Here is a 26,457-nt window from a genome sequence, read left to right on the forward strand (position 1 = left end):
AGCTTTAGCCTAAGGGACGACCTCATCCCCGAGGTGATCTCATCCAGCCATTTTGAAAAGCTGATGGAAGTTTGCAGCAGCCTCCGTTAGCAATGCTGTTGCTGTCGCTGTGGTCAGAGGGCATGCACTGGTCGTTTCGTGCTCGGGTGGAACCACTGACGGTCACTGTGAGACCCCGTCAGCAGGGACCAACCCGTCTCCCCTGTTCTTACGGCATGCACAAAGTGCTCCTTATGAAGGTAAGGTCTTTGAAGTCAGGTCAGCTTTGGAGATGTTCTTTTTAGCATAATGCAATTGACATTGAATGATCTACTCTTTCAGCGAAGAGTTAAAATTGAAGCACAAAAAGGACACCCACAGGGGCAAGAGAGGTGCCTGAGGCCTCTGCACATCCTCCTCTTTTCCTTACACTTAATGATGAGGGTTTGTTTTTTTTTTTTGCAGTTCTTTAGGGCCTCATATTAAAATATAAATATTTATGGGAGGGAAATTTTATGTTGTAGTGTCTCGGGTGATGGCACACTATTGAGATCAAGGCCCCGCCAAGAAATTTTGAGGGCCCTCCGCACAGGCTGTGTAGTGTACAGACTTTGTGCTCTATGATGGAAATTCCGAGTGGCTCGAGGAGAAGGGACTGGGGAAAATGACAGGTGTAAATGATGATTTTTTTTTAAAGTCAAGAAAGGAAGACATTTTTAGTGATGATAGAATACTAGAACTATCATAGCAGTGATCACTACCCCTGACCACCAACATGGAAACTGGCAATGATCGCTGACGGAATCCACGGTCAGAAAGAGGCTTCCACTGGTGGGTCTCAGAGCTTTCGGTGAGCAATTTTGAACTTCCATGGGGTGATGGATTTGCTATTTGGCTCCATTAAGTGCTTCTGAGTGGTATGAGAAGCATTTTTACATGTTCACATCTATGAAGCAGGTTATATATATATATATTTTTTTTAATTTACTATAAAGAGAAAAGTAACTAAAGTAAAAAAGAAAGCTTAGCCACCCTACACATATAGATAGCATAGGAAATAGAGGAAAGGAGCCTTTGTAAGTCCAGCTCACCAACTTGATGAAGCCAATATGATTTGTATAGAAATGTGGATCAGAGTGTCATATTCTTGTACCCCATTAGGGCATTAATCCTTTCTGTCCCATTACTGCCCCACAGGGGCCATGATAATAAATGTCTTAATATATGTAGAAATCTTATAGAAACTACAGGAATCAGACAACCAGAGGAATGTAAGAGAAAGTCTAGTAAATTGCCTCTAGGGCACCTGATTCCTTGTTGCCTTACAAGAGTTCAATGGTGAGCCACTCACTTGTCAAGGAGCTCTTTCCTCCCTCTGGTTTATCATGCTCGTAAGTGTCATTTTTATACCAATCATATGAGAAAGTGGAGTGTTTTCTGTATTACCTCCTGAGTCATACTATTTTTCTAGTCCTATGCCAGACAGGTTTTTCTGGTTGTTATTCATGTACTTCATTTTGAAGCTTGTCTCCCCTTCATTATAGTGGATATGTTTGAAAGGTCGTGTCTAAATTGCCTGCATTTAAAAGCATGGGAAAATTCTGCAAGCATTTAATTTAGACAATTATACATATATGCATATACTAGGAGGCTGAGATTTACATGAGAGGAACAAGAAATTTTTCTTCTGCTGCCTTGCCACAGGTAAAGAATGATCCCTTTTCCTTTCAAGGAAGGGATTTGGTTTTGAAAGTCAGTTGTAGCATGGTTGGAAGTCTGACATGGGCCATAGAATATTTCCTTCAAAGTGACAGAGAATTGGACAGAATAGAAAGGGAAATGAAATAATCCTACAGAAACTCGAGACATCAGTTTCCTCCACCCACAAGAAGATTTATAAAACACAAATATATTCTTTGACTTTGCCAGAATATACAAATTGCAAACCATTCTAGAAAAATTAATTCTCTTTAGGTACGTCCGGATATTCTGTTACTGGATATCTCTGGAGTAGTATGTAATGTACTGAAGCAGGAGTGCACTATCTGCCTGAGAATCAGTGAGTTTTCTTACGAGTATCTTTGGTGAGAATTTGGGTTATTAAGCTCAGGCCCTGGGAACCCAGGAACATAAAGTCTCCAGAGGAAATAATGACCTGGAACTCACATGCCAGAGACCCCGGGGTTCCCAGTACCAAAAGGTTCATTGTCACATACTTCTTCCTTTACTCTAGTTAAAGGGCATCTTAATGCCCCTCGTGTTGCTGTTAGTATCCTTCCTGAGAAATAGTTCTAAACTTCGTGACCACATGTCACCCCTGGGTTTTGGGGAGGCACAGACATGCACTGAACACCTAGTTTCTTCCATCAGCACTGTCATCGCCTCGAATTTTAAACATGAAATGACTTCTGCTCCAGAGCTATTGTTCTTATGGTAACTTTTGAAAAATGTTTGTTGTTAAGCTAGAATAATGAAATGATGTCAAGCCAAGTCTGCCTTAATTTTTGCCTTTAGAAATCTGAAGTCAGTAACATGAAAAAAAGCGTCTCTCCCCATAGTAGAGAAAATGCAACACAACAGATCAGATTGTTTTCCAGGTTGAAAAAGGATTTATTGGGTAATAATTTAATAACATGCAAGAACTTGAAACTTAATGGAAATACAATATGGATTTCTCCTTTATTTTAATTTTCTTCTAAAAATTATTTAGTAATATTCGTATTTCTCTTCAATTTCCCATCTTGCATTACTTGCTATTACTAAATATATAAATAACCAAGTTCATTCACAAAAGACTTTCCTAAAAGCTTATTTACTTTGAACACAGTAATTGTAGCTGCCAATCACCCAGCTTGTTTCCTGACCCCTCACCTCGGGGTCATGTAGCCCATGACCACCTCCCAGCTGCGTCTCTTTCTCCTGTTTTCACCGTATTCTTTGGTCATAAGAACCTCTTTCAGCTCCTCCAATGCATAAGATCCATTGTCAAGTCCTTCACTTTTACCATTCACTATGTCCACATTGCATTCTCTCCTTCTTCCGTACCCTCTCAAGCATTCGTGAGATCTGAAGCTTTTCCTGTCACTTGAAAAACATCTCTCTGACCCTATATCTGATTGCTGTTCCTGTCTGAGGTGCTTGCACAGGTGCCAGAACTTTTTCCAATCTTAGCATTTCACTTCATGTTGTTACTTTTAGGTTCCTCCTTCGCCCTACTCCAGTTGATAAACTAATTTCATTAAAGAAATGTGCGAACACAGAACAGGCGGCATGGTTTTCCCATTTGATCTTATCCTGCCTCAGAATGAATATATATGTATATACATATATACACACACACATATATGTGTATATATACACATACATATGTATATATACACACAGATATACAAATATATTCATTTCTAACTATATATATATAGTTAGAAATGATTTAACTATATATGCTTTATACATGTTTATATAATATGCTTTATATGTATTTTAGATATATAAAACATATATATTTATATATAAAGCATACTATATATTTTATTTATATAGCATATATAAATGTATAAGTATTATATATTAAAATGTATATTTTAATATCATATATAATAAATTATATTTAATTTATATAATATATAATAAATTATGTATACTTTATACTATATAAAATATATATATTCCAAATTTTAGAAATGCTTTAACTGTTGCTCTTAGGTTAAAATTCAAAATGCTCAGCCTTACCTGCTGGGCTCTCCATGAGCTGGGCTTTTCCGGTCATTTCCTGCCACTCTTCCCATTCATCCCTCTCTGTCACCCACACTGGTCTTGTGGTGTTTCTGAGAGTTCATGCTACTTTCTACCTTCAGGAAGCATCTTTCCACCTTTATCACAAACATTTTCCCCTACTAAGAACACAGTCTACTGCTCACCTCTCCCTTTTACCTGGGAAAGTTTGATTCATCCCTCAGGTTTCTGAACTTGACATAGACAAACCCCACATATGTGTACAATGCTCAAGCTCATCGGGTCATCCTCACATTTACACTGCAGTAAACCTTTTGTTTGTAGCACATTTTATAGCCTTATTCAACTATTATTTAGGCAGTTATGTCTGTAATATGTATCTCCAAACTGGACTATAAGTTCCAAGGGGCAGTGACTGTGGCTGGCTTTCTCCTGTATTCCATTTGCTGTGAATCTGTCTAGACTGGCTTGTAGCATGTGTGGGAACAGCGAATGATCGAGTTAGGAAAATATGCAAGGATTAGGAAATAAGGCAACACAAGGTTGTAGGGCCAGATTAGAAAAGACCTTAATTACCATATCATAGAATTTATATTTTATCCTAGAGACAATGAAGAATCATCAGATGTGGGTAAGCTGAGGTGATCTACACGGTGTTTTAAAGAGTGCATCTGGCAGCAGGTTATATGGCTGATATGGTAGAGACGGGAAACCAACAGACTATTGTAGTAGATTATCAGAATGACTGCACACACCTTTGATCCTCACCAGCACAGCCCCTAGGCAGTGTGACTTTGCTATTGTTCCTGTCTCAAGCCTTTAAATTTGAGTTTGACCACATGAAATCCATAGAATTTACTTTGCAGGCTTTAAAGTTTACAGCAAGATCATTCAGATAAATTGTCAAGTTAATTGTTGCCTTTCCCCAAAACATTCTTACTTTCAGAAATCTACTGTAAACACGACCATGCCATTTTCATCTGAATCTCATTCTTTAGAGCAAGTCCCATGCAGGTAACAGGATTTGATGATTATTTTATTCACCTCCATTGTCAAAGAGCTTCAGTAACTCCAAAATCATGTCAACTTTATGAAATTGAATCTAACCCTGGTTTTTGCAATACCTGTTCGTGAGTCTCTCATGGAAGTGCTGATATCAATCTTGATAATATCTGATTCTCGTACTTACAGAACTTTGAGTACTTTCCTTCAAACACACATATACTCCCTCACACCTAAACACACAGTAAGTCTCTGAAGGACACTGTTGCCTTAAAATGCTTCTGTATTTCTTTTCAATGGAGCATATCGAACACCTTTACCCCACACATTATAGGATTAATCTTTGAAAACGTCATCTTCTCCAAGCAGGTGCAAACACTTGTCTACCCTGAGGGAAAGACCGGCCAATGAAAGATAATTCTTGTTAACTTACTCTCCTGCAGACATAATTAGGGAAGATGCTTTCCAGAGTATCTAACTTGCACTGAATTTAACTCTTTCTCACATGACTGATTTTAGTCATAAGCCACCTCTAATACTTCATAAACACATTGCTTGGGATAGCTGTGAAATAGTTATGCAAAGTCATTAGACTACAGAATTTCTCCTAAGCATTGGCATCTATACCCCCTGGCATTTACCAGTGGTAATCCCCTTCCTTTCTTGAGAAATCAGTTACCCCCATATCCTAGTCCTTCTGTAAAGAGACAAAAAATAAATACACTAACGCTAGCCAGCAGTAAATAAATGTTTCCAGGGGTGGGCAAAGGTAGGGGTACAGCTGTGAAACACAGTTTATTCTTTTATTATTATTTATTATTATATTATTTTCCATACGAACAACTGTAAACCTACTTTTGCCCACCCCTGTATTCCTTTCTCAGACATAGACTCTTATGAAAACAAAACCCAAAGGAATAGAGACCTTATATGTTTTTAATCAAATTTATCACTGTCTGCCTTTTAGAACTATCTGTAAACTTTGTTTTTACATCTCTCCACTTTCTTTCAAAGATAAAGTAGACCTGAAACAAGTATTTGAATAAGCAGGCATGTTTACAGTGATATCATAAATTTCTGCCTAGTTAGTAGCCTACAGGGCTCCGTCGGTGCTACTACATGCTGATGAACATCCAGGGAAGCCCTGCACCATCAAGCGAAGACTCAATACCCATTGCGTAGTCCAATTCTGTGATGTGATAGGTAGGCCAGGGTGAATGTGTGCTTGTTTCCACCGGTATACATACTGTGGAAAAGTGCAGAAACCAAGCCACAAACTTCAGGAAGGTATTATTTTATGCAAGAGCTCATTTCCATTCCCTTTTCCTCTACCCAAAGCTCACTTTTTGTGCACAGGAATGCAATAGTAACCACATTGTAAAAAACATAATTTGGTAAAAAAAAAAAAGAGAGATGATGCCTAAGCAGACCAGTGGTTTATCTGCTCTGATTACGAGGATGTAAACAACTCAGACTGCTAAGCCAGCTGTGTACTTTGAAGTGCTGGGTATGATCCAAAAGTGATGGGCCGTGAGTACTCATAGCAACAGTGTAGGAAAATGACTGTATTAGAACTCTTTCCTATTTGTTCTTTTTTCAGAGTGTCCTGCTAACTCTTTGAGAAAGCAGTTCACTTTTGGCACATGAGCCTCTGTTAGGGCTTTTCTACTTGTTCAGGTCATGGCGACACAGCTGCATCGGGATGAGGTGGAATTCTGCTATCACAGAACATTTCCAATCTGGCTTTGAATGATGTCTCTGTTATATACAAGACTTCTAAGTCAGTGACTGCAGGGAACCACACTTCCTTATCTATTTAGTGAAATAATTAAATATTACTAAAATAATGTATATAAAGTTCTTGGCTAGTAGCAGGGGCTCAATTGATAGTAGCTATAGTTATTACTATGTTTTCACTATACACATAATTCCATGCCACTTTACTTCTCAAAGTTGGTCATTGAATCCCATAAAAATGATTCTATACCCACAACAGATTCCTTGATATTCTTCATGTCATCAAGTCATTTTATTGAAAACTGAAAAAAGCACTTTGTCCTTCTCAAGAAAATGAGTATCCTGAGTTTTCCAGGACATTAGCTTGAACTTAATTGTTTTGACATTGCTTGCATCCAGTCAGAAGGACTGACACATCCCTGCAAATTGATTTTAGATTTTAAGTTTCAAGGGCTATTTAGTTTACTTTATCAAAACATAATGAATACATAGCACGTACATGAAGGTCAAAGGTTGAGATGACAACCACCACCACCACCACAAGGACCTGGTTCCACCTTCTGAGTCCCGGTGTTTCTAGTTAAGGGAACTACAGCGCGGCGTGAGTTCCATGGCAGAGGCAGTTCCTGGAAACGGAGATAGTGGAGCTTTTCATTCTCTGTGGGATGGGAGAGTTTTTGAGAAAAATTATAGACAGGTGACATTTTATCAGCTTTTAAAGACTGACCAGGAATTTCTTATTTGGCTATAATAGAAGAGTATTCCCTGTGGAAGGAATAGCTAGAGCAAGGGAACAAAAGACTGATAACTCGTAGCTATTTACAAAGTGGCTGTGGACCTGGTCTGTATGTTTTTGGATGGATGCATGGCAAGGGCATTCTTCAAATAGAGAGTTTTTTTGTAAAACTGAAATATTACTTTCTGAATCTCAGTGATCTTAGTTTTTCTTTGTTGCATAGCATGAGAAGATTCATGATATACCCTGGCTGGATTGTGTGTGTGTGTGTGTGTGTGTGTGTGTGTGATATCTTTAAACTTATTTGGACTTTTCTTCAAATAAAAAAGTATTATTCCTTTGCTTTTCCTATGACTTAAAAAACAATCACTGCAGTGTGCTACTATACTTCAATTAATGTAGATGTAAATTTTATAAGCCATATTTCACAAGGCAATATAAATTGTACAAAAATAATAAATAAGATCTAGAAAACACCTACTGATCTTGACTCACTTAGAAGTGTACACAAGCAAACTTGTAAAAGGCTGTCCACCTAAATAACATGTGACTAATAATATCACATTATACACTAAAGAAGCATTCTCTCTGCTCACTTTGTAAGAGTTGTCTGGGTAAACCTGACTGTTCTTCCTCACATGGCGAAGTGCTAAATCGGCAGATGGATGCACGGAGCCGTTCAACACTCATATTGTGGGGGTGAAGACACTCTTAAACAAAACGTGCTGGAAGTTCTCTGTCATTTTCTTTGAGTATATTCGCTGGATGAAACATCTTCATGCTTCAGAACAGGGCTATGTGTATGTGCTCAGTAATTCAAGTACACTTAATGATTTGCATCAGACTTGAACTGGAATGTATTATCTATGCATACACGATGCTATTATTGTAACAGGAATATTACAATTTAACAAATAGTGAGTGCTGAACTGTCTGTATCCTGGCTCTCCTGTGTGACCATATCAAGTATTGTAGAAGCACTGAGTTGGAATTACAGGGAGCTGAGTCTGGCAGGGGGTGTAGCTCTTCATTGTGTGAAACAAACTGGGCTGCAGGGAGGTTCAGCCTAGAGTTTTGACCTTTTTGTGTTCTTTCTTTATCCACACAAGGTATCATACACAGAGACATGTAGCTGAGTATGTGTGTTATAGCCTGCTCCATTCTAAAAATACTTGGAGGTTGTTTGAGTTATATGTGTAAAGCGGAACAATCTACTGTATTCTGTTAAGTTGATTGAGCAAGGGGGCCAGTGGACTGAGACGGCTCCAAGGCAGTGGCAGCCTATGGAAGCAAACCCAAGTCTCAGCCTGTAAATGCATCGAAGTTATGAAATCAAAACCTAAAGACCACCAGTCACAAATAGCCAACTAGGTTTGAGGCTCTATCCATCAAGAATCTCCTGACTTTGCTTCCCTGTTTTCTCTATAAAAGTCTCTGCCTGATCACTTTGTAAGTTATATAAATGTCTAATTATTATGTTGTACACTTGAAACTCATATAATGTCGTTGTGTCTACTGTAATTGAAAAAAAAATTTAATTTAAAAGTCTCTCCTGAGTTCCTGTCATTGGAGCTCCTAACCACTGCCGGTTTGGCGCCACCCAAATGCAATCAATAAATGGTCAAAGAAACATTTAAAATGGTTTGTATGCCTCAGTTTGTCTTTTAACAGTTCAGTATGTTTAAAAATGTAAAATTCTCAGAAAAATTTAAAAGTTAAGAGTCCTCTCTGTCTCTTCCACTAGATGTTAAGAAGAAGGCTGGCTTCATTACTCCGGTGCCGGGGGGTGTGGGGCCCATGACGGTGGCGATGCTTCTGAAGAACACCCTCCTGGCCGCTCAGAGAGCCGTTTACTAAACCACAGGGAAGAACACAGCAAGCGGAAGTTATGCTGTTTATTTATTTGTCAAAGGGAAAGAAACCTTTATATTTTACTACAAAGCTATTTATTTCTGCATTATTTATTTTTTCATGGATGGAATCATTGTGGATGAGAGGATTCATGTAACTTTATACATTTCCTGCTAACAGATTTTGAGTTTTAGGGGGAAAAAAACAATTCCAATGAAAACTTTGGTAACAGTTGTTTATTTTGTGAATAATATTTGTTCATAATGTTAAAACCAGTAAAGGGCTCATAATAAATAATATATTTTTGACACAATTAAATATTACACACTGTATGTTTTCAACAAATGTTTGTCAGCCAAATGGGCACCCATGTAAAATGTAATTTATGTTTTACCATAAACATACTCCATTTTTATATATTTTATGTTCTATACATACACTTAAGAAGAACTAACTTGCTAAAAGAAAGATAAAATATAAAAAATTAAAATCTTGATCTTATGTGTCCCCCAAATTTATCCCATGAGGCATCCTAATAAGAAATGATGTTCCATTCAAGGAAAGAAAAATATATAAGGAAGACAAGAAATACAGTACTGCTTAGTGATTATTTCAAATTGTAAAGGACCACTTATTATCATAAAAATGTAATAAGAATGTATTAGGTTTACATGTAATTTTTTTGTTCTAGAATACAATGTGGACAGTTCTCCTTTGAGGAATATTGGAAAATCCAAAGCAAACAAATACATAAAACAAAACTAAGGTAGCCTTTTCCTACAACTATCAGGAAAATATATGACATAGTATGAGTGAGTCCTTTTTTAAAGAATTGTTATGTTTTTTCAAAAATTTGAAAATCTAATGGGAAAAGACACTTATGATGTGCCAATACTAAACATGAAGATATGACTAAAAATCCACTGTTGTTCTTGCCCCACAGTTCTTCCCTCTTCTCTTACAGCATTTGATTCTCAAAGTAGATGCCTTGTTTCTAACACAATTTACATTAAGAAATACATGTGACTCTCAGTTGAAGGGTATTTTGAGATGGCTCTAGCTACATAAATGTATTGTTTTCATACCCACATCCCAGTATATGTATGTACCAATAATGATTCTTACCCAATGCATGTCTTTAACAGTCTGTATGCTTTATCATTTATGTGAAAATAGACTAGATGTTTATAATTAATAGCATTTCAACAGTATAATAAAAGCAATTTGAATAAGAATACCTGTCTGGTTTTTTCCTTAAGATATCTGTAAGTTTCTTTGTTTATATGCTTGTATCTATTACAGTATGCTGGGAAATGTATACATTTTTCAAACATGAAAGAAAAGGTTCTATAGCCCATCCCACAGTCAGCCAGGGGTGTCCAACCCTTTGGTGTCTCTGGGCTACACTGGAAAAAAAGAGTTGTCTTGGCCACACATTAAATGCATAAACACTTAACAAAAACTGATGAGGAAAAATAAAAGGTTTTAAGTAAATTTACAATTTTGTGTTGGGACGCATTCATAGCCATCCTGGGCCATATGCGGCCCGCAGGCCACAGGTTGGACACCCCCAGTAGACCATCTTTGTCTGATAACCCCAACAGAAGTTTGAGTTCAAAGCTCCCAATCACACATTTCAGAAAAGTCCTCTTTAATTTTTAAGGGCCATAAATTCCCAAAACAAACAAAATGAACCAAAATGCATACACACAGAAAAGGTGGTCTGTCCTTTGAGCCCACACTGCTCGCCTCCCAAAATGCAGGAGAGAGAGGTTGTCCATTAAAGGTTTCTGCTCCTTTGCTAGGCTAAAATTCAAGAGCAAGTCTTTCTAAAAAGTAACTAAAACAGTGTAAAAGAAAAATTATTTTAACATTTGTTAAAAATGGTAAAAAATACTAATTCAAGATTATTGCCATCAAATCAAGACTACTGCAATAGAAAAGATTGAACTCAACTCCCAATACAGCAAAGACAGTTGAGGATTTGTAGCCAATGAGCAGAGTCAGTGGGTCAGTGGATGGAAGATTACTAAGAGGAACTTGATTAGATATCAAGGGTAGGGTGATTCTTGCTAAACTATTTTACTACAATTCTCGCTAAAAAGCAGGCCAATGACTTATGATGTCAAGGGTGGGGAATGGGAAACGATCTGATATGAGATGGGGGTCCATCAACTGACTTAGCTGGATTCTTTTCTAAAAGGAGGCTGAGCAGGCCGAGTTGAGACTATTCAAGAAGAGGACTCACAGGAACTTGACTAGGGTTTGGTCAAGGAGGAAGCCTTTTTCAACACATAAAGGAGATAAAGTTGGTTTATTGATATCATGACTTTATTTACAAATATTTGCAGTCCATAAAAGGTAGACATGATAACCTTGTACAGGAGCTTTGGAAAAGTAAACTTGCTTCTCCTAAAAGTATCTGTAAAAAGGATCCTACAGAATGAATGGGCCCTGAACAATAATACAAAGATATGAAAGTAAGAGTGAGTTTAGTAAATGTGAAAGCAACAGTTACAGTCACACTAAAATGAAAAGTGTGTGGAAATACAACTGGCTAAATATGTGGAAATAGATTAGGGAAAGCTTTAATAAATTAAACAGACCAAATGGAGTGAGTTATGAGAACTGTAATTAGAGCCTAGGAAATGTTTTCACTGATTAACAAAGTGAAGTTAAGGGGAGATGATTTTGGATAAAAGATAATATGTTCAGTTTAAGATATGTTGAGTTGGAGGTGATGACAATATATAAATAAAAGCCCTGATGTAATAGTAGTCTAGAAAGAGAAAAGGGATTATGGTTAATGATGAAAATTTAGGACTCACCAGCACGTATTAACCACTAAATTCCTTGTCTTTTTAAAAATATTTTTAATTTTATTTTTCTATTTTAATTGTTGTTCAAGTACAGCTTTCTGCCTTTTACTCCCATCCCAACCCACTCCCCAGCCCTCCTCAACCACCCTTCCATTCCCCCCCCCACTTGTTTTTGTCCATGTGTCCTTTATACTTGTGTCCTTGTTCCTGTAAGCCCTTCCCCTTAAGACTAAACTTTCAGGGATCATTTCTATAGTTCGTTACTAAATTTCTTGTCTTATTGACCGTTATACACACCCTGTGTTCTCTACACTCGTTCACTAGTAACAGTTATCCTTAAGTGAGGGCCTATCAGCTGCTAAATGCTTTACTTTCTTTTTGTTATTGACAATCCCCATTTGATATATGAGAAAATTTACTTTTTGGGTGATTAAAATCTCATCCAAGGCCAAAAAGATAATGAAGGTGGTACTGGAATTCAGAACAAGTCTGTTGGGATGATGGGAGCCAGAACCCACTCTCTTTTCACTACCCCATTTTGGTGGCCCCTCCCCCACCAAAAATCCTTTCTCTTATCACTCTACGTCTAATTTCTACTTGTTATTTAGGATTCTCTTCAAATGAAACTTACATGGAAACTGCCATGAGAGTTTAAGTTCCACCCCTGAACTCACATAGTTATGCACACAGTCATGGAAGTTATTAGTTCCTACCAAGAACTGTAGTTACATATGTATTTTCCTTATCTCCCTTTAGTTCCTTCCATCCACACATGATTTGTCTATTCATCCTGCAAACATCATAACACCCAGCTCAGTGTCATGAATGATGCAGGCTTTCAACACTTTACAAATGAAAAAATGAGTGAATGACAACTGAATCCATAAGAATTACAGAATAAGTTTAGAGAGGTTTAAGCAAAGGACTGATGACCATTTCCTGACAATATCCAGCAACAAATTTTGGTTGAATTAGTGAAACAGCAAGAAAAAAAGAAAGGAAAGGAAGCAAGTAAAGAGAAGAAGAGAGAGGAAGGGGAGGGGAGGGGAGGGGAGGAGAATGAAGACACTTGCAGAGATGCTGATAACTAGAGAAATGAGATGAATAATTTAAAAAGACAGGAGAAATGGTAGGAAAGAAAAATGATGGTAGAGTGTTGCAGCTTTTAACCTCCTTTCTCCCTGCAACCTTCTCTAACATATATCAAGAACGAATAAAGATATCAATGAGGCTACCTTACAAAACCCATCTCTCCCATTCTTCTGGGTTGGGGAAAGGACTGCCTGATGAGAGGACTGAAGAAGTGAAGGTAGGAGTCTTTCCCACCGAGAATTTAAGTGGGATTCATCAGTGTGAGTTCTAGAGGAAAAGAAGCATGTGGGATGACTGAGAGCTATTTTCTTCTATAAACCGTAAGCTGAAGTTTCTTTATTATGTGGCCCAGCTCACCAGAAGAGGGAAACATCTGGAGAGACAACAATCCATTTCTTTAAGCCCAAATGTGTGCAAAAGACACAGTTCATTTGATATTTAGATTCTAAGGATAAACATAATTTATTTACAGCTTGATTTTAGGAGATAACTAACAGAATTCCTCTGAGAGCAGTGTACCACCTCCTACCAAATGACACAGCCGGGGGATGGAAAGGGCGTGTGTCTGGATGTTAACCATGGGTTCAAGTGCTGGCTCTGGGGCCTGTCCTTTGGCGAGTCACTTACCTCTTTTGAGCCTTCATTCCTTATTTGTCATATGAGAGTGAAAATAAAGCCTGTCATTAATTTCTTTATTAATTTAAGACAGATTTACTGAGTAAATACAATACAGCAGGTGCTGGAATTGTTGGGGCCAGGATTACTGAAGAAAGAATTGAGATGTGCATGAAAATCTCTTGTAAAATGTAAAGCACTCTTGTTATCGGACAGGGGCCTGCCCCTGAGAAGGTCTGCCTAGGGCCAGCTGGTAGTGTTTGGGTTCTTAACTTCATGTAGGAAAGATTTCACAACTTGAGCCCAAATGACTTATGACAGTACATTTATTAAAGCAACAGGGAAGGGCTTAACATCGAACAAGCAACAGGAGAGAGCCTAGACTGGGCTGCCTTAGCTCACTGAGAAGTCAGAGAAAAGGGGGCCTTGGGCACAGGTTCAGGGAGTTAGCCTGGGGTGAGCTGCAGCTGCCCATTTGCTCCCCTGGTTGCAAATGTTGTGGGGACCCTTAGAGTCCAGGAGGGGGAAGGGTTGTGTGCCTATGAGGGAATAAGAGGGGGCAGGGAAAAGTGAGGGCTGCCTCCCAGAAGGAGAGAACGCAGTGGGTCCTTTGTCTTGAGGCTCTTACCTTTCTCTTGCAGGTGGGAATTTTAGGGGAAGTCTCAGGGGATGGTTTTAGCAGAATTATCATCAGTTTTCTAGGTGTGCTTTTTCAGGGTCTTGGTCTCCAATGATTGGTCAGTGCCAGGGCGGAAGGTCCTTAGTCATTGCAGCTGGGCCAGGTGTCACCTCCCTGGTTTTGTTGTCTTTCTGGGCCTGGAGCTGAAATACAACTGAGGCCTACATGCTGTCTCTAGGGAGGTGACCTTCTGTAGCTGGCTGTAAATTGCTTGCTCATTTTGCTCAGCTGTCTCAGTTTCTCTGTTCCACTTGCCCTGGCTTACTGGCCTGTCTCATTATGAAACACCAATTAATAATTATTACAAAGATGGTTGTTGTATTTCCATGCACCAGTCTTAGAAATAAAGATATTTGACATTAGTCCTAGCTTTCTCCTCTAAGAACTGCAATGGGTTGTGAGGGTGTATTTTATCCTTTGTAAATGATTCCTTAAATTCTCACCAATGGTGCGGAAGATGATTTGACTTATAATTCAAACATTATTTGCTTGGGAGAAATATCATTCAGAAATTATTCTACTAAATAGTTTTAAAACCTCCACATAAGTAGAAAACAAAATGTAGGCACATTTAAAGTGAGCCAAGTACTATTTATTCTCTCAAACTTAAAACAGTGAAGCCTGTGGTGATTGCCCAAGTTATAATGAGTCCAACAAGCTCATTCTTGTGTGATTTCTAAAGCCAAATTCATATCTGAATAGTAATAGGGATACTTTCTGGTAAATTGAATTTGCTGGGTGGACATGATGCAAATGATAACCTATCTTGACATAAATAACTTTTTAGGGTACAGAAAACATGAGCAATTGAAATTCCCAAGAGAAAGTCACACCTCCTCTGCAGAACATATTTATAAATTATTCATAGTGATTTGGGCAAGTGAAAATTTATGGGAAGCTCTTTATAGTCACAATATGTAGTAGTAATAATTATATGTTTTAACTTTTAAAATGACACTGTAATAATCATAACTATATTAACAGTGAGGAAAATTTGAATGTTGTGTTAATTTTAAAACTTTCTATTCATTGGATATACCAAACCTAACTATTTTAATTGTATCTCAATGGAAATTATTTACTTATTATTATTACTACTATTATTATTATTTTGGTGCCTTTCTGGTTCTCTCTAGCCTACTCATTGGGGTGCAAATTTAAGCATTGTAGTTCCTAGAACTTGGTTTCCCATTCCATTTACTCAGAAAAATATTAAGTGGTAGAATACATAATGGTAAATATTATACATTTAAAATAATTATTTTTAAAGAAACTGTAATAAAAAAAACTAAGTAGCAAAAACAAAAATGGGATATTAAACTTTTGTTTTTGTACAAATTGAATTGTTTTTCCATGCCACTAACCTACAGAATAATCTTGATTTGCAATGAAACCCAGTCTGTACTGAAAGGCAATGTAACTGACCACAGACTCAGGAATATTTCTTTTATTCACAGGTTATGCTGTTTCCTGGTTTGCAAATATCAAAACTCCCTTTGCTGGAATCTGAGAGAATTGCTAGGAATTTTGGAGCTGGTACAATCGTATTTACACCAATGGGGCGGGGCCTGACTTCAGACTCTTTTTTGTTGTTTTAAGTATTTTTACTTCTCTGTATCACATCCACAGGTAACAGGAAATCAGTGTTTCAAAGGAAAACTCGATCACATTATGAGATAACACATATATGCTAACCGAGAGTGTGAGCGCCCCGAGGCTTGATGCTGCTGCCAAAAGTACATATTTTTTTGATTGGTAACTGCCAGATGACGCTTCATCAAATATAAATGCAAGAAAGACTCAGAGAGTGCCATAAAAACCTTCTACCAGTCAGTCTGGGAGGATAAGAGCGAGATCCTGTTAAGAAGGGCAGGAGATGGCTTTCGGAGTTTCAGTATTAGTCTTTCTCTTATTCAATGGTAGGTCATTTCTTTTTGTTTTGCTAATTTTGTAGAAGTGTAGAATGTGAATAAGATGTGTTTTCTCTGAATTAGTGAGAAGTTGGTTTTTAATAGTTGTTCTTCATGACAAAAATTAGAGCAGGGAATCTGTGAATTAATTTAGTTTCTTAGGTAATGTATGTTACTCTCCTAATACATTGTGACAACTTTTTTTAAAGCTCTTTAAAATATTTACTTTATAAAACCGAAGAGTAGTTAATACATTTTAACTACTATGAGTATATCACAGCATCCTTGTGATTAAATCAGTATATAAATATTTTCTCTTAAATATTACTGTGTTTCCATTTTCTATAATGGACTAGGTATAAATGAGAAACTCAGGAAATTGCTGTAGTCAGTTTATGGATCTCAAATGTAAATGAATTAAGAATCAAACACAAATGGGAATAAATAGAATAACTTTTTATCTGTTGCTTATACATAGAAGGAGGCTCACCTGCTAAAGATGCTTTCTTCCTCTTCATCCAGCAATGGCGGCATTAACAGAAGAGGTGGCCTTGAACGGAACACCCGGAATCACAACCCAGCCAAGTGACTGGACAGTTAACAAAACAAAAGGTATTTCCTTTGCACTTTTGTATTTCAAGTGACTTATTTTTAATTGTTGATAGAAATTTGGGTCGTGATAAAGGAAACACTGGAAAATTTTAATATATATATTATGATTAGAGAATCAACTTTTAGTTGGAAGTAACAGGTAAATGGGGTCTGTGAAGAGTTGGCATTTTAAAGGGAGGAAGTGGAGCAAATGATAGAATTTTCTGCCTGATTCCTGCTTGCTACCCAATACCCCACACATGTCCAGAGGCAGTCTGTCACCATTTGGGAATCATGTTTTGATCTGTGACTATGGGCTTTGCAACCAAAGAAGTTATGGCTACAAGAAGAAACCTTAATTAATATCCTCTCATCTTTGGAAATATCTTTTTTCTTGTTTCTTTTGGGGGGTTTATGTTGTTGTTCTAGTATAGGCTATATTTCCTAACTACTCTACCCAATTTTTAATGGTGATAATAGGTTTTCTTCATTACATTATTATTTTTATTTGAGTAGCTTCCTGCTGCTGTTGAGCATCAGCATATTTTCAAACTTGTTTGAACTCTTAGAGATGAACTTGGAAAGCTTGTTGTTACCTGCCAAGACCTGTGTACTGGGCGGTTATAATTCTCATGCAAATCACACACTGCCCCCTGATGTGGAGACTGGTGATGTGACATGGGTTGGAAGAAATGCCATATCTTGGTCTCAGAGCCAGACAAATAAAACAAGATCAAGTCAAATATTTTTCTTAATATGAAAGATAGTAATAATTAAGAATTCTTCATTTCACCAAAATTTTTAAATTTTAAAAAAGGTATTCAAAATATTTTTGCCTGTTTGAGTGTTTTAATATCTATCAATTTGCAAGCTGAAATCAGCGTAGGGTTTAGAATAACTTTGTTGTCTTCATGTTTTCTGAGCCTTTGAACAAAAAGGAGAAGAAATAACTTCATTAGAAGTTAATACTGCAGAAAATTAAAGTACGTGTGCTCTCAGTGACTGAGTTCATAACAGCACACCCAGACCACCTCTGTTCTTCCTTAATAGGGAGCTGCAAGTAACATGCTCCAAGTCACAGGTGTTAATAATGGGAAAAAGCAATTGCATATACCATCTCTCTTGTTTTCCCTTGCTTTCTTGATGGGAAACTTAAGTTTTTCCTTGTTTCTTATATAACTTAAAGTCTGAATCCAGTATTTTAGGAAATTTTAAAATATTATATATAACTAATATTCTTCTTAGGGGAAAGATGAATCTCTGTAGCCTACCCTTTCTTTGGGAATGTCTTCTTTCAGTTCTTACATTTTCTAGAAAATCTTAATTTGCTCGCATCTTAAAGCAGAAAGAACCTAGCCTGGTTTATAATGCAAACTTCTCACTGCTTTCAGAATTACTTATTAAAATGAGAAACTAGATTCATGACCCCACATTCAACAAAACGAATGTGAATTTTAAGGTATGGCGGGTTCTCAATCAAAAGGGAGTTCTACAACACAGGATCTTGTTGGTGCCTTGGTACTTAGAGACTTAGTATTTTCAATATAAAAAAAGTTTGCCTTTTTGGATGTGAACAAATAAATGGGAGTTTTTAATCTCAGGGAGACGAATATCATGTAACATAATAACTAAGGATGAGAGATATTCATGACATATTTATTCACAACAATGACAAAGAAAAATGCCACAATGTATTTGAGAAAAATTTAAGTATCAGCAATTAAAATGTACCACAGAGGACTCAGTTATACAGTGTTATCGCTGTCATTGCCACTGCATAAACCCCAGGGATGATAGAGGTATATGTCCCTAGTACATCAGGAATGAGGAGTACGCATCCTGAAATGCATACATTTTGCCACAACACAGCTTCCCAAAGAGAAGCTTCCCATAAAGAGTCTTCTGGGCACGTGAACATAAAAGTTCTGTCCAGTGTGGTCACTTGCATAGTATAAGAGCTAGAAATCAAAGCCCAGGTGTTTAAATTCCAATTCCAAGGCTTTTCCCACTATTTCATAATGTCTCTTAAACAAGTGAAATTTCTAAATGATATTTGGAAGTATTGGCTTAACCATGTTAAGCCTGAGCCATAAGTTGATTCCGGCCTCTTGCATAGGTCATAACCATCCCTCTTCTGAAATCAGGTAGGGAAAATGTTCCCTTTTCAATTAGCTGCTTGTGGTAGTCCACACAGGAGGGAATTCTCATCTCTCTCTTTCCTCTGGGAGAAGAGAAGAGAAATAAGCTTATTATACCCCACTTATAAATCCAAGTCTTCCTAAATGCAGACTCCTTAGGTGTGAAGGGGAGAATGAAAAAATTGTGTGAGATCCTTTGAATACTTATTAGCACTCAGGCATACATTTGGGAAGCCTTGCTCAAGGTAGCTTGCTAAAACTGTATTTGATGCTGCCACCTTTTGGCAAACTTGTCTCTATATGTAGCTTCTAAAGAAGGGAACAATCATCAGTTTACCTCCACCCTCTAATTAATTAATGATATGCCTAGGTACTCTTAGCCTAACCTTTGTGAATATAACCTGCCAAGGGAACGAATCCATACTTCTATGGACAGAGCACTCAAAGAGCATTCTTACAATTAAAGGTCCCTTTAACATATTACAAATCTGTTATAAAGATGTGAGCCACTTCGTCTGTTAATATTGTTTCTCCTTTTCCTATCTGACTCCCTAGAAGGACCTATAGCCTTGAAGCTCTCGCATTCTTGCCTGGAAGACCACAACAGTTACTGCATCAATGGTGCATGTGCCTTCCATCACGAGTTGAAGGAAGCCATCTGCAGGTAACTGCAAAGAGGTTTCCAGTCCTGGAGACGGGAGCAGGCGAATGCGTGCCTCTGGTGTTTCACATAGCACATTTCCACACACCTCTATTTTGTGAAGCAAAAAGGGTACATGATCTGGTCATGACTCAGCAATCCTCTTTGTAATTGAGTATCTAAGGAGTCTTTTTCTAAGCTACCTAATCCGCATTACTCAAAAATATGGTTCCCAGATTAGCAGCATCTGTGTTACCTGGGAGCTTGTTAGAAATGCAGAAGCTTATGCTCCACTTCAAAACTACTGAATCCATGTCAGCATTTTAACATCATGCAAATATGATTATAGGATGAAACAAAACAGGTCATGGTAAAAACACTTCAAGGATATAAACTTCTAGAGCAACTAAGGTACTGTTTTCATGATCATTGATTTGCTCAGTATCCTCCTATGAAAGAGTAAATAACCTTCCAGATCAAGGCATTCAAGCACATGCGCTACCTTCCCTTTCTACCAATAAGGAAAGTTACATTGATATGGAGCCTTAATGAATGATTATTACAAAACACATAGCTTTTTCAATACTGTAACAGATTGGCTTTCATTTGGCATTTGGCCCTTTAATTTAAATTGCATAATTTCCATTGAAATAGTGTCATTCTTGGAAATCAGTCTTTTCTTTGTATTTCTATCATCATGAGTTTTAAAATTATTCATTTTCTTTTTGTGAAGGTGTTTTACTGGTTATACTGGAGAAAGGTGTGAGCATTTGACGTTAACTTCCTATGCTGTGGATTCTTATGAAAAATACATTGCAGTTGGGATTGGCGTTGGATTATTATTAAGTGGTTTTCTTGCTATTTTTTACTGCTACATAAGAAAGAGGTATGGAAAAAAAGCAAAATATAACATCACGGGGTAGTTGTTCATTTGAAAAATATTTATTGAGCCCCTACACTGTATTAGGCATTGACATGTATAGTTTTTAAGTGAAAATATGGCTGCAAATCTGGCAAACTCCTACATATTTGTTCTGATATTTTTCTCATAAACCTAAAAAAGCAGTAAAAATTTACCTGTAGTTGCAATAATCTTCAATTTGCAATTTCCCTCCATCTTCACCCCTGTCTGCCTACATATAAATGAGGAGGACAGTAGGCCCCACAAGGGTGGAGGTTAAGTGTCTCTCATTCACAATTATGTATTCAGTGCTAAATACTATGCCTGGCACACAATAGACACTCAGTAAATATTTGACAAATGAAGAAATCAAGAAATGAGTATTAAATGAATGAAAATGTGTGACAAACACGGACCATTTACTTCCCAACAATCAACTGAGGGTATATTCCCCAGGTACTATGTACTGATAGAAGTTTAAGAAGATAAGCTTAGTCCATTAAATATAAAGTACTTGTGTATTAATTCTTATTTCTGATGTATCCACACTGGCCAATCTTTTCCTTAAATCCATATAACTAGGGAAAATCAAGAAATAACATGAGATAAATTAAGGAAAAGTATAAATATATTTCCCTTGCTATACTCTATTAACTAAGTTGTCATTTTTTAAAATGGCCAAGATTGTCAAAGTAAGAAAAATTTTGGTTGCTTAATAATTATATCTTAGAGAGAATAAAATCTGTTGTAGCAAGTGCAGATTAATTGATATAAAATCTGTTATATCCATTGATATTATCGGGTCAATTTCTTAAGAAAACAAAAAGTAAAGAAAAATAGTAGACCTTTTACTGTTAAAAAGACAGTTATCTGCCCTGACCAGTATGGCTTATTTGGTTGGAGCATCATCGGTAAACCAGAAAGGTCACTGGTTTGACTCCCAGTCAAGGCACATACCTGGGTTGCAGGTTCAATCCTTGGTTGGGGCACATGCAAGAGGCAACCAATCAGTGTTTCTCTCTAACATCCTCACGTCGACATTTCGGTCGACATTTCTTTCCCCCATCCTCCCCCTCCTCTCCCCTCTCTAAAAATCTGTAAGCATGCCCTCTGGCAAGGATTAAAAAAAAAGGCAGCTATCTGAGGTCAGGTTCCCTAGAAGCAGAACATAAAACAAAGATTATTATGCAAGTGTTTGGTGAAGGGACACCCTGGGATGAAACCTGTAATGAAGTAAGGGATAGTAGATCAGAAGTAAAAGGTAAGAAAAGGTGTGGCATTAGCTGAAGTGGAGCTTCATCTACCTGATTCCCACAGTAGATCTTGAACATGAATGGCATTACAGACCTAATCCCTAAAACATGAAGGATCTTGGTTTAGTGCCCTGGGTCATCAAGCATGGGTCTCAGGATTGTTCCTGGCAGGGTAGTGGGCACAGGCCAGGAATCTCCCAGGAATCATCAGGCAAATTTCTCTGTTGTCCCAGGGCAGTGCTCTGGGGAAGGATGCTGCTATGGGCCTGGTAACACCCATAACCACTGAGATTGGATCTACCATTGAGTGAAAGGGACCTGGGGCACCAACAACAACTGCTACACAAGAATGTGTATATAATCCTTGATACACTATACAAATAGCAAATTCATATGGAAATCAATACTCTGTTTCAGGTGTCCAAAATTGAAATCCCCCTATGACGTCTCTTCCAGAGGAAGACCACTGTGAGGCCTTCATAAGAAATTTTTCTGCGGCATATGTAAAAATGAGTGGATCCAAATTTAAAATTTTTGAATGAAGCAACAAAACTTCCCAAGCTGACTAGACTTGAAAATAATGAAAGTTGGGATCATGATGCAATGAGAATAAATTTCAACATTGGTCTTCAGACTTTGTCATTGTTATGGTGCCGTGGGAGCCCATGGAACAAGCATACAGTGACAGAAGTCAAGTTCTACTTAGTACTACTCTACTACATAGTACTACTCCGGGCCTATTGCTGTTGTGGTATGGCTGTTGTTCGTAGTGCAGAGAAACTGAGTTTCATGCTTCTGACCATGTCAGATGTGAGTTTTCATGGGAATAACTGTTAACCTTGAAGCAAGCTAAAGCAATGCCAAGCTTGGGTTCTTCATGTGCTTGCTACCAGTAGTTTGGACCATACTTCTCAACAGACCCAATCCCAAACATGCTGCTTTCACAGTATCTAAAAGAATGTGATGCCAACTCTTTGGATGAGATCAGTGTTTAGCACCTTCATTGAACCAAATATGTGCCTGGAGTCCAAGTCAGAGACAAGAAAATGGAATTCCGAGGCAAACATACATCATACCAGCTTGTGACAACACCATGGGGCTTTTATCTGTGAAATATGGAATAAGCTAAAGAACTGCTGATGACTGAAAGCTCTCTGGATATGGAGCCCTGAGTAGGCAGAACATTTCTGTTCTCTGCATGGGTTATAAAACGTTGTGTTCGACTCTTTGGTCCCCTAATGCTTATGTGTTCATCACTTCCTCCTCTTGTTAGAGGAGTTATCTGGTGACTATCCATTTGGACTGAAATTCTAAAATTCTACTAATAAGTGAAATTCTGCAAATGACCCCGAAAAGGAAACAAAAATTGGACCCAGGAATTTTTTTCATCAGCCAACAGCATGTGGAAACTTCCGTTACCATTTCTGAATGCTTAATAGCAGATTTGCACATAGGGAGAGAAAATGGGACAATGGTAGGAATAACTATATCGGAATTAGGGCCCTTTGTCTTCAATCATATTTCTTCTGTGTAATTAGAATAATCTTGGGCTGGACGGTCGATATCTTTAGGCTTTGGTTTCATTTTCTACAAGGCCCTTCCAGCTCTAAACTTTGGCGGTAGGAGAAGAAAGCAATTTTTCCTTACCTGTGCTGAAAGTGGGACATTCTCAACCCCTACCTCTGGATCCAAAACACACCACTGGCTGCCATGTTTGGTACATATTTTAGTGTTTGATTGTAAAATAATGATTTAAAATTTGTTTTTAAAGGAAGCTTGCTTCCTTTAAAATTAAAAAATAGTATCTACAATTCTTTTACATTCAATCTAAAACTCTGGACTTTTTTCATGGTGATGTTGACAAGCAAAACAATTTTGATCATGAGATGGGTGAAAACAGGATCAAAACGAACATTCTTACAACAATTGCCTCAGAACAGGCCTTTTCTTTGTGTTAAATTATGACTTTTCATTCACTGTTAAACAAAACTGTACATTCTGCTTTCCTTTGAGTAGAAGGTATTTCACTTGCTTTGTTTTGCCTTCAGAAGGAGTTTAAGGTGGACGAGTTGCGTGTCAGTGCTTCCTGCCTGTCTTCACAAAGTATGTAAAGGTTACATCACACCAAGGAAATGGGGAGGCAAAGGTTCCTCCCAGTGACTCCAGCGACCACACCTAGAAAGCTACGCTCTCTCTGGGCATTTCACAAAGGTGTTAAAAAGCTGGGGAGAGTCCAGGAAGAAACAATAAAGCTTAATGAAGGACTGCCTCCTGATGAAAGAGAAATTAATGCTGGAGTCTGAAGAGGCAATAACCTAAAAAGTTGTAAATATTTCTCAATTTTAAACACCATATAGTTGAAATTAAACATTAAGCAGAAAAATGAAATTTTCAGATTTCCTAACAGAAAAGCATGCCAAGACAAAAAACAACAGAGATGAAAATTTTTTCACCTGTCGAACAGTAGGCATTAACGGTATAGAATCCACTCTGGGAGACGACAGGAAGGTAGAGCGTGGCTCCTGAGAAGCCATCTGTGTGCGGCCATCACACACACACGGTCCTGTGACCCCACGGTCCCCGCAGTTAAATTTGGAGAAAGGCACCTCTGGCATTCTGATGGAGCTAGAGCCACATCTGGCAATGTTTATGTATGCAAGCAGGACTTTGGTGAAAAAAGGCATAAATACAAGATGTTCTGCCATTTTTTTCACTTTCTATTTTCTTCTTAGGTGCAATAAGACCCTGAAAGGAGTCTATCAGGGAAGCCTTTGCATCAGAACTGTATTTTCAGCTATCACTTTATGGATTATTAGGTGGGTGGATCTGTTGGAAAAAACTGAGAACATGCTTTTGGCATTTCTGACAAAATCGAACTGGCCAAGGGGTTCATCAATGTCTTTCATTTCAATTGTGTCTTCTTCCCGAGTCTATCCTTCTTTCTATGAGAACATTTTCCAGAATATCCATATTCATGAGTTAGCATTTTGAAGTATGATGGTGTGGGGGCAAATGTTGTAATTCCAGTCACACTTGAGCCAGTAAATTTATAAAAAGGGAATTATAGTTTTTTGTTATTGTATCTTCTTTCCCCAAATTAGTTTTTTTTGGTATAATTATGTTTTCATAATGTTTGAAGTGAATGAAACAACAATATAATTTATCATTTAGTGTTTCCTGGAACAATACAAATATAATCTTTTAATTTTGAAATGTCCCTTTTGTTGACGTCAAGATGATTTCTATTCATTGTATGTAATTGAAAGAAGCCTTAAGAAAACCACAAGACAAACCCTAGCAGTGTAAGCTTTCAATGTTGAACAGAAAAACAATCCCTCTCTGCAGAAGACCATGAGCAAGCCCCCTAAATTTGTGAATTACACACGGTGACACGCTGTGTGCAGTGTAATGTGAATACTGATGTCCTGCAGTTCATGCTCAGGAAAAAGGTTACCAGCATGTCTGTTGCAAAATACCTCTCTGGCCCATCATGGCATCATGACATCAGGATAGTAGCATCTGCCAAGATGAACTTGAAGTGTTGAAATTTAATTTGTCAGAGTCTGGCACTGCTAATCTGGGTGAGTCCACATTTCTGTCCAAACCTTTGGCAAAGTTCTCTTCAGTAGCACATTCAGAAGCATGTCTTCCAAATTGAGCTCCAAATTTCTGTTAATTATTCAATCAACGAATGTACAGCTCAGAGTAAAAGAACCTAAGCAAATAATTTCCTAAAAATTCAAAGGCTAGACCCCTTGAGAATATCCACCTGAATAAATGTTTTCCCTCATTATATTTCACCTCTCTGCCAAAAATTAACCTGATGGATGTTCCAGATTGTGGGTAACACCCCCAGCTTCCAAAAAGATATCTCATAAAGATTAGGAATGTTATTAATGTGGTAAGGAGGAGAATTGAATCATTTAGTTAGGGCTTATCTATACTCCATGTCCTATCTTTGTAATTTGTATGTCTCAGATATTATTGGAACATAAATCATTTTGATTGAAATTAGGTGGAGACCACAGTCAAACAAGTATTGAACTCACCATGCTTTTGATCTTTAAAAGGATGTTAATTGGGCCTCACATCTTTCTGGAAAGAATGATATCTCTAGATTTTTTAAATCTCACAGGAAATATTGATTTATTATTAAGTCCCTTTGCAGATCAAGATGAAGAAATTGTGTAATAAAGCTACCATATATGAGCACTTATGATGTTTGATAAGCATTCTTAGCCTTATTTTAATTAATCCACACCTGTGTGTAATTGAGGCATAGAGAAGGCAATTCACTTTTTTAAGGTCATGACATAGCCTTTAAGTGCAGAGCCTAGACCTGAACCAGGTAAATCTGATGCCAAGGTCTCTCATCAAAACTCTATATGGTAAGACTTTGTAATATTTTATAGAAAATATATGGGAGTAAAAGATAGGAATTATACTTGAACAATAATTAAAAAAAGAAAATATTAGTGTTGGAGTTACTGTATTTTTCAGACTGTAAGATGCACATTTTCCCCCCAAATTTGGGAGGAATAATGGTTGCTAATGCTGCTGCTGAGTTCTGTTTACATTTACATTGGTGAAATATTATGTTATTTATGTTATTAAATATTTTACCACAATTTTTGTTTCAAAATTTTTTTTTCTATTTTCCTCTAAAACTTAGGTGCGTCTTATGGTCTGAAAAATACAGTAATTTCTTGATCACCTTGGAGCTCATATATATTCAAGTGATTTATATGCAATAGATAAACATATAAAATAATATAAAAT

At 37.4% G+C, this 26,457-nt stretch overlaps 2 protein-coding genes and 1 pseudogene across 4 annotated transcripts in view; all 3 read left to right on the forward strand.

The window, feature by feature from the left end:
• Positions 1-9,593, forward strand: part of MTHFD2L (methylenetetrahydrofolate dehydrogenase (NADP+ dependent) 2 like) — a 98,968-nt gene extending 89,375 nt beyond the window's left edge. The window contains exon 8 of the mRNA XM_028506865.2: positions 8,934-9,593. Coding sequence (XP_028362666.2) covers positions 8,934-9,046 — 113 coding nt within the window. The 3' untranslated portion in view covers positions 9,047-9,593. The remainder of the gene's footprint in view (positions 1-8,933) is intronic.
• A 2,491-nt stretch (positions 9,594-12,084) lies between these two features.
• On the forward strand, positions 12,085-12,206 carry LOC114493514 (annotated as a pseudogene).
• Positions 12,207-15,884: 3,678 nt separating this feature from the next.
• On the forward strand, positions 15,885-26,091 carry EPGN (epithelial mitogen). Of its 3 annotated transcripts, none has more exons than XM_036022096.1 (5): positions 15,888-16,164; positions 16,634-16,767; positions 19,440-19,548; positions 20,258-20,410; positions 22,096-26,091. In XM_036022096.1, the coding sequence occupies exons 2-5, from the start codon at positions 16,680-16,682 to the stop codon at positions 22,148-22,150; spliced, it is 405 nt and encodes a 134-aa protein (XP_035877989.1). In that variant the 5' UTR covers positions 15,888-16,164; positions 16,634-16,679; the 3' UTR covers positions 22,151-26,091. The 3 variants fall into 3 exon arrangements, with proteins under 3 accessions (XP_035877998.1, XP_035877989.1, XP_035877985.1); XM_036022092.1 differs by having other exon boundaries at positions 16,678-16,767; XM_036022105.1 differs by lacking the exon at positions 20,258-20,410 and having other exon boundaries at positions 15,885-16,164; positions 16,678-16,767.
• The last annotated feature ends 366 nt before the right edge of the window (positions 26,092-26,457 follow it).

The sequence above is a fragment of the Phyllostomus discolor genome, chromosome 1, assembly GCF_004126475.2.
Source record: "Phyllostomus discolor isolate MPI-MPIP mPhyDis1 chromosome 1, mPhyDis1.pri.v3, whole genome shotgun sequence".
Lineage (NCBI taxonomy): Eukaryota > Metazoa > Chordata > Mammalia > Chiroptera > Phyllostomidae > Phyllostomus > Phyllostomus discolor.

Coding starts and splice junctions, on each gene's coding strand:
- EPGN (XM_036022092.1), top strand. CDS start 16,122: ATGGCTTTCGGAGTTTCAGTATTAGTCTTTCTCTTATTCAATG. Junction 16,165..16,677: donor AGTCTTTCTCTTATTCAATG/GTAGGTCATTTC, acceptor CTCTTCATCCAG/CAATGGCGGCATTAACAGAA. Junction 16,768..19,439: donor GACAGTTAACAAAACAAAAG/GTATTTCCTTTG, acceptor CTGACTCCCTAG/AAGGACCTATAGCCTTGAAG.